Raw genomic sequence first — 9,010 nt, 5'->3', positions numbered from 1 at the left:
ACGGTGACTGCTTCGTATTATAGAAGATAGGAAGAATTGGATTCTCTGGTTACCAAAAGTGCACGGCTGCATTGCAGATGCTTGCATATGGTACGGCCGCAGATTCATGGGATGAATACCTCCGGATGTCTAAGAGCACATGCGAAGACGCCACAGTCAGATTTTTCTACCACTCTGATAGGGGTGTTTGGACCTCAGTACTTGAAAGAATCGACTATCGCAAACACCGAGAGGCTCTTGGCAATGTCCGAAGCAAGAAGGTGCCCGGGTATGCTCGGATCTTTTGGTTGCATGCACAGAAAATGGAAGAACTACCCAATAGCTCTACAAGGCTAATATCAGGGCCATGTTAAGAAGCTCACCATCATTCTTGAAGTAGTTGCATCACGGGACCTCTGGATTTGGCACGCTTTCTTTGGCATGTCCTGGTCTCACAATGGCATCAGTGTGCTGCAGCAGTCTCTATTGTTTGCTAGGTTGACTGAAGGACAAGCTCCTCCTTGCAACCATACTGTCAATGGGCATGAATACAATATGACCTATTATCTGGTTGACAGTATCTATCATTCGTGGGCTATTTTTGTCAACATCTCTGAGCCAGTTGGTCAGAAATGGTCTTACTTGCCCAAAGATAAGAAGAATTTAGAAAGGATGCGGAGAGGGCATTTTGAGTGCTCCTGTTTTGCAGTTGTTCGTGGACCTGCTAAACAATGGGATTCAGAAATCTTATGGAGGTGATTACATGTTCTATGATCATACACAACACGATCATAGAGGATGAGGGTGAAAATGCTGTCGTGGGTCTTGAATTCAAGAAAAATGAGTGATCATATCCAACTTCCCCATCAGAACACGTTTGATGACTTTGTTTAAATGCATCAACAAATTCAGCATCGAGCACCCCATGAGCAACTCAAAGAAGATTGTATTGAGCATCTGTGGGCGGTTAAAGAGGACAACTAGAACATATGTGCTAGTTTTAAGTTTGAACTACTGTCAATATTTTCAATCATATACGATTTGCTATGTTGTTATTTTGAGTTTCCAGACTTAAAAAATTAAAGACGAAAGGCTACCATAGCATTTTTCGCGGACTAGTCTTCACCAGTCCGCGAACGGATATGGTGTCTGATTTTACGTGTTAGAATTGGAGATGAATTACTTTCAAAAAAAAAAAGAATTGGAGATGAATTAGGTTGTGTTTGATAGCAAGGTATTGCAAAAACTGAAGTATTGAAAAACCACAGTATTTTAGTCCGTAGGTGCAAGATACCACAGTTTTGATATATCAAAATATTTTGCTGTATTGGGAATATTGTGACCTGTTTGGCTAGTGCTTTATGCAACAATGTAAATTAGCTAACTAGCCAGGCAGTTGATAGCAGCTACGAACACGTATGTTCCTGGCTAGTTGCAATCACTCAATAGTTTGCTTGATCAGAGTGGATTATATAGTTGGGTATGGACATTCGTGTGTTGTGGCCAGCACGGGTAGACAAAAATCGCATGATCAAGAAGAGTAGCAAATCAGCTTTGCATCCATACGCCTGGGTAGCAAGCTCGAGTCCAGCAGGATTTGCTTGCCTATTTTCTCTAGGCTAGCGTGGCGGGGCTAGAGGGGCTTCGCTGAGGCAGGGACCAGCAGCCAGCGTAGTGAGGCGGTGTACGACGATCCGACGATCGAGCAGCCAACATACAGGGCACCGCAGCAGAGGCAAAGGTCAGCACCGCTTCCGGCTAGCAGCTTGCATGTGGACCACACTGAACGAGATCCGGCAGAACAAGCTCGCCGAGCGAAAGCAACGGGAGAACGAAGGAGGGGGCAGCAGCGGCTTGGAGCAAGGAAGAAGATAACGATGAGGCCTTTCTTTCACGAGCTCTGTTTTAAAAAAAGAGGTCTTGGGTTTTTTTATTTTTTATACAGAGATAATACCATGGTTTTGCAAATAATTCAGTATTAGAAACATAGTAGTTTTTAGTGGCAGCCAAACACCTCATGGTAATTAAAACTGTGGTAATCTTAAAAACTGCAGTATTCTTAGAATACTTTAAAAAAACTGAGCTATCAAACGGGGCCTTAGGTCCTATAAAAAAAACATCGACAAGGCCACGTTGTTGATAAATAGGCGGAAAATCCTCATTATGAGCCACGACGCGAGTACGCACCAATAGTCAGCGGAAAAGGTCACACCTCCCAGACTCCCACTACAGTAGTAGTACTGCAAAGGAAACGGGAATATCCCGTCTTTCCGGCCACCCGGCGTGAGCCAAAGGAGGCAGGATCCCGGCGATGGCGGTTCCCGGAGGGGACGGAGAGGGGCGGGGGCGGCCGGTGGTGCTGGTGACAGGTTGTTCGGAGGGGGGCATCGGGCACGCGATGGCGCGCGCGTTCGCGGCGGAGGGGTGTGCGGTCGTGGCCACGGCGCGGTCGCGCGCGTCCATGCGCGGGCTCGAGGGTGACCCGCGGTACCTGCTTCTGGAGCTCGACGTGCGTTCCGAAGAGAGCGCGCGCCGCGCCGTTGAGGACGCCCTGCGGGAGCTAGGCCGCGTCGACGTGCTCGTCAACAACGCGGGGGTCCACCTCGTCGCGCCGGTGGCTGAGGTGCCCATGGAGTCGTTCCACCAGGTTTTTGACACCAATGTTTATGGTAGGCTACCAAAATCATTGTTTTCTTTTTGTGCGAGGATAGTTTGTTTCTTCTGTTTGTTTGGCAGCTTGATGATTGCGACGTCCTCTAAGGTAGACAAGATTTTGGATTCTGGATTCTAACAGATTCATGGTGAAACAAAAGTGTTTTATAGTTGGATCTATCTACGGCTGTCCTCTTTCTTTAAAAAACAAAAAACACCCCAAGGCCGTCTCGCCATGAAGGAAGGGAGGATAGAAATATGTGAATTTATTCATGGGAGTGCTTCAAATGTAGTATATGTCCAGAAGACTTGAGAAGTACAGTAGACTGTAGTCAGTGGTATGCTGTCAGTATCTAGCTTATTGGACTGAGATTTAACGAATCACATTGGCAATCATATTACAACAGCAGCTAGTATAGGATGCCTACAGCTTGAATTACAATCTGAAGTGAACAAGGGGCTGTATACCCCTACTTTTAAAACATATAGCAGGACATGCTGCATCCTGTACCACTGATGAAATGATCAGGTCAGTTGTCTTTCAAAGAATATCTCTTGTCCCAATAGCAAAACTGTTAAAGATAAATGAACACAATAGGAGAAGTATAGTGTGCTTGCTGCTGCGATGTTAACGGCGTCTGGGAGGCAATTGAAATTGTGGAGTTCAGAACCTGTCTCTTCCCACGAATGCTATATTGTCCATTAATCCTGTGATAAACATGTCTAATCTCTAATTGCATAAGTGATTGGAAAATAATTCAGCAAGGCCAGCAGTTGTTTCACCTTTAAGACGGTCTCTCATCTGAAAGCTTAGTGATAACAATTGAATGTGTGTACTTTACAACTTCATCCTATATGAACTATTGAGGTGTTGATCTTTTAATGCTTCTGTTCCTCTGCTTGGATTGGATGGTTCATTTTTGTAATGTCACTTTTCAAAAAAAAATAGTAACATACTATTTTTCTAAATTAATATTTGGACCTGCATTTGTGTGACTAAATGACCTTACCTGTCCTTTCACATGCAGGAACAATGAGGATGATTCAAGCAGTTATTCCCCATATGATGGAAAGAAAAGAAGGTACAATTGTGAATGTTGGAAGCATTACAGCCTTGGCTCCAGGACCATGGGCTGGTGCGTATTCGGCATCAAAAGCCGCTCTTCATGCATTGAGCGATACATTAAGGTTTGTGTGTTCAAGGATTATTGTTAGAGTGATTTTGTGCTCTCCATCGAAATGTAAAGCATTTTTTATGGGACAACTTAAAGCATCTGAAGGTACAAGCCGATGGTGAAACATTACTTATGGATGCAACTTTGTATGCATTCTTAAAATTGAAATTCCTTCAACAACAACAACAAACCTTTAGTCCCAAACAAGTTGGGGCAGGCTAGAGGTGAAACCCATAAGATCTCGCGACGAACTTATGGTTCTGGCAAATGGATAGCAAGCTTCCATGCACCCCTGTCCATGGCTAGTTCTTTGGTGATATTCCAATCCTTCATCTGAAAAAATTGATATCGTATTAATTTTCTGAGCTCTAATCTAACTTGGGGGAAATATAGAGCACTTAACAGTTAGTTTATGTTAAGTAGTTAGTATTAGATGTTTTTTGTACCTTTACTTGAATATCACAAGATGATTTAATCATGTGGGGAAATGATTGCTTGACAGAAACCGTAAGATCTAAGAACCCAATGGCAACATATACAACATAGGAACACTATTCCGATTTTTCCTTTGTAATTTCACATGTCATGTTCTTGCATGGTTAGCTCTTTCAACTTGTTACTGCACATTTTGTACTCTTTGAATATGCATTTCTCCATTATCTCCCATTCTAACTTGGTAGGTATTTGATTGTTAATTTGTTACAGGGTGGAACTAAGAAATTTTGGCATAAATGTCATGATAGTTGCCCCAGGAGGTACAAAGTCAAACATAGGAAGCAATTCTGCAGACAAGTATGATCAAATAAACGACTGGAAGTACTACAAAAAATATGAGAAATCACTTCGAGCCAGGACGGATATATCCCAGGGTGCCGGGTGTGTTACAGCAGAAGACCTTGCAAAGAGAGTCGTCAAATTGGTTCTTAAGAAAAATCCTCCTGCTTGGTTCGCCTATGGGCAGTTCACTGCTATTCTGACGATCCTGTATTATGCCCCATTGTGGTTCAGAGATTACTTCTACAGGCTGGTCATGAAAATGTAATCTGGAAGATAGCTCTTGCGTGAACCAGAGAGATTGCCCCCTCGGGTCCCATTTTCATTTCATGAGTACTACTTGGTCTCTCGGACCCTCACTACAGATATACTGTGTTTCACAATACATGAGTACACACACTTCCAGTCCATATCCATTTGTAACGTTCAGTCCAAGTGTAAAGTCCTCCCGGTTATTATGTAATAATGGTTATAGTAACGTAATATTATTCCGAAATTTGTGGTTTCTCGTGTTACCGTCATAGGTGAGAATCTGTGGAACATATTCTTCAATCTTGTGCAGCACCCTCAATTGTCCCTGGCAGGAAATTGCCATTTGTTTCGCTTGCAGCCTATACGTCTGGGTATACAGGATTGTGAGTGCTGCACAATCCTGAAGCACAAACAAATGTCAGTTTCCTGCCATAATGGCTATTCTTCATGCAGATTGAGTCTGACTACAGCCTAATGAGGATCTGCAGCCTATAAGTCTGGGATCACAGCGATAACGTTTCTTTTAGGGTGGATCACTGTCAGAAATGCTGCTAACTGAAGCAATATGGCTGGCTCCTGCAGCTCAAACATCCTGAAAGCTTATTCCGTGCGCGTGGTCTTCTTCTAGGCCGGCCCATTCCGGGATGTTCCCCACACATATTTTAGGAAGGTTCTAGAACCTTTCCTGAACCGGCTCTCTCTTTTTCCGTTGTTTTTTCTTTCTATTTATTCTTTTCAGTTTTGCTTTTTATTTTTCATTTTCTCTTTTCTTTTCTGTTTTCCTTTTTCTTTTCGTGTTGCGAACATATTTTAAAATTCGTGAATATGTTTTGAAATCATGAGTATTTTGTGAATTCATGAACATATTTTTGAAATTGTGAACCAGTTCAAATCCATGATTTTTTTTGCATTCGCAAACATTTTTTATCAAACGGCCAACATTTTCGAAATTATGAACATTTTTTTAGTTTTTGCGAACATTTTTTTCGATCACTAGGGTGTGTTTGGTAGCTGTTCCCACCCTAGCATAGTTGTTCCCATTTGAGACATGCTTAGTCTAGACATGCTCAGTACATGCAACTGCAGTTGTTTGGTAGCGCCTGGTGGGCGGACCCACAGACGAGCAGAGCAACAAAATCGTATAACAGCGCACAAAAAACACCAAAAAGAGCGTATCCAAAAGATTCGAACTTTAGACGTAACTTGAACCAGTGGACTCTAGTATCTGTAGCAGCGAGGAAAGTTTAAGAATAATTCTAGCCACGTTAGTAAACACAAAATTGCACTATACTGTTCTTGTATCATATATATTTTTGAATTATTTGAAAATATTTTAGAAAAAATATGATTTTATTAAAAAATGTGATCCAAATTTTAAAGCTCGCATATTTCAAAAAAAACTTCACGAACATGAATGAGAATTGCCAAATTCAAAAAAGTTCACAACCTTCAAAAAAGTTCACGAATTTGAAAACAAGTTTATCAAATTTCAAAATAGTTCACAAACTTAAAAAAGGTCTTCAATGTTTTTTAGAAAATATCGATTTTGAAAAAAAGTTCATAAAATTTGAATTTTTTTGGCAAATTTGAAAAGAGATTCATCTATTTTTAAAAACTCCATCAATTTTGAAAAAAGTTCATTGATTTTGAAAGAAAATCTTCAACTTTCAGGGAAATTCATCAATTTTGAATTTGAAAAAAGATCATAGATTTTGAAAAATAATTCACGCATTTAAGAAAAGTTCATCAATTTTGGAAAACGTTCGTCAATTTTGAAAAAAAAATCTTTGATATTGAAAATAATTCACGCATTTTAAAAAAAAGTTCACGCATTTAGCAAAAGAAATTAAAAATAAAAAGAATATAAAAAACTAAACAAACCGTTCTAAAAAAGGAAAACAGGAGCAAGATAAGGAAAAAGGAAAAAGAAAGAAGGAAATAGTGAAGATGTAAACAAACATGGAGGGTGTCCGGTTGGTTACTGTGGGGAACAAAGAACAGGACGTCGTGTGTTCAAATCCTACCCTACCCCCTCACTCAGTTTTTCTGAGAGTTAAAAACAGAAGAAAAAAAATTGGATGGGTCAGGCCAGCTAGCAGGAGGGGTGTGCGCCCCTTTGCTGAAGGGAAACATTTGTAGCCGGCGGACCGGCTCAACGATTTCCACCGGACGCACGCTGACCATGTGATTAAGGTTGATCACGCGTCCACGCGAGGTTGCTGCATGTGTCCCCTTCAGGCCCACGCGCGATGGGACCCATGCGAACACGAGTGGTGGAAGGAAACAGAAATATCGCGGCCTCTCTCCTCCATCTTATCTCCTCATCTCTCAGATCGCTCACACCTCTCTCTCTCTCTCTCTCTCTCTCTCTCTCTCTCTCTCTCTTACCGACGAGTTCGGCGCTGCGCTCGCACTAACCTCCTCTCTCCGTCTTGGCACCGTTCATTCCCCACAGTCCCGTTGCGTCACTCTCAGCCCCTACCCCCTCTCATGTCGTGGCACCGAATCATAGTCATGGCCGCTTCTCCCCGCCCCCTCCTCCTCCTCCTTCCTTCATGGCGGTTAGGTGTGCGGGTGGCTGTGGAAGAGAAGGGAGACGCGCGGCGCCCTGATCAATGGGTAGATGTTGGAACCAGCTCGTCCGCGAGCTGCAACCGGCTCAGCGAGAGCTGCATAAGGCAAAGGGCGCTGCTGGAGCGTCGACGACGTCTTGCTACCATGGGGCAGCATGGGATGTTGGAACCGGCTCAGCCCTGAGCTGCAACCGCGATGCCCAAATGCTGGAACCAGCATCCGTCCTTGCTGCAATCGGCATTTTTTTGCTGGAACTGGTAGCTCCAGGGCCGCGACGACACGCTGCCGTTTGCTGGAATCGGCACTCTGGGGAGCTGCAACCAGCTGTGCGGAGAGCTACAACCAGCAGTGCACGGTGTTACGACCAACAGAGGGGTGGCGGGGAAGAGAGGTATTTTTGCTGGAACCATGTATTGATTTTGCTGCATCCAACAATTTTTTTGCTGGAACCGGTGATCGGACCAACACGAACAGGGAAGCTGCATCGTTGATTTTTGCCGGAACCGGCAACGTGGACAGCTACATCCGTCAATTTTTTTTTGCTACTACCATTGATGAACGAGAACGACAAGGGAGCTGCATCGACCTTTGTTCTGTGACGAGATATGACGGCGGTGAGCTGCAACGAGGGAAGATGGCGAGCTATGTCCTGGAGCGAGATGCAGAGGGGTGCGGCATGCTGCGCGAGTGACTCTTTTTTCTCTCTCCGCGAGGTGTGCGGAGGATGACAAAGAGGGGACTGCAGGTTTGTGCAGATCGCGCGGTTCCGCACGCACATATCGGGCGGCTAGTGACCGACCGGCCGAAAGTTGGGCCGGTCCGCCGGCGCCTATCAGTGCCCTTTAATAAATGCAATGAAATGGGTGCCTGAAGCGCTATATAGGAATGTCGTTCGCCTGGAAAACCCTATTTGACGCATACTGCATGAAATAGTGCGTGAATCGCACTGGCGGGGCGACCTAACCAGCAATTTGGGCCGGCCCAAGTATAGCGTACGTACAGCTTTCAGCTTCTGGTTTTGGGAACCTTCTAAAAGTTTCTGAACCTGTTTTTATTTTTCATTTTCTATCCAGTTTTTCTTTTTCTGTCTATTTTTTTTTCTGTTTCTTTTGTTCTCTTCTCTTTTTTTTTTCTTTTTTTCCTTTTTCGTGGAATGTTCCATTTTCTAAGAAAATGTTCACAAGTTGAAAAAATATTCATGGTTTCATTTTTTGTTTGGAATATCTAAAATGTTTCATTTTACAAATATTTGTTCATAAATTCAAAAAATGTTCGCTGTTTTAAATTTGCTCAAAAATTCTAAATATGATTCTTGTTTCTTAAAAAAGTCCACTTTTTATTTATTTTTTGTTCACATATTCCAAATTATGTTCGTCTCTGAAATTCTCTCAGTTACTCAAAAATGATTGGACTTTTTAAAAATATACATTTTATGAAGACGTTCACTACAGTAATTAACTCGGGTCTTGTTCCACTTTGTACAGCAGCCCAGTTCGGTTTAGTTCTTTAAGCTGTCGGCCACCGTCCTGCCAACAATGCTAGTTTAACTGTATATCTCGATGGCAGACATGACGTCGCCACTTTTTAGCTTTCTTTTTCGTGTC

General features: G+C 42.9%; 1 protein-coding gene across 1 annotated transcript; it reads left to right on the top strand.

The window, feature by feature from the left end:
• Positions 1–2,148: 2,148 nt before the first annotated feature.
• LOC125538661 (short-chain dehydrogenase PC-15) lies at positions 2,149–5,085 on the top strand. Its single transcript, XM_048701930.1, has 3 exons — positions 2,149–2,648; positions 3,660–3,819; positions 4,512–5,085. Exons 1-3 carry the CDS (start codon positions 2,291–2,293, stop codon positions 4,846–4,848), a joined length of 855 nt encoding a protein of 284 aa, XP_048557887.1. The 5' UTR covers positions 2,149–2,290; the 3' UTR covers positions 4,849–5,085.
• Positions 5,086–9,010: the final 3,925 nt, after the last annotated feature.

Source organism: Triticum urartu, chromosome 2 (genome assembly GCF_003073215.2).
Source record: "Triticum urartu cultivar G1812 chromosome 2, Tu2.1, whole genome shotgun sequence".
Classification (NCBI taxonomy): domain Eukaryota; kingdom Viridiplantae; phylum Streptophyta; class Magnoliopsida; order Poales; family Poaceae; genus Triticum; species Triticum urartu.
This window is presented reverse-complemented; position numbering and strand designations above follow the sequence as displayed.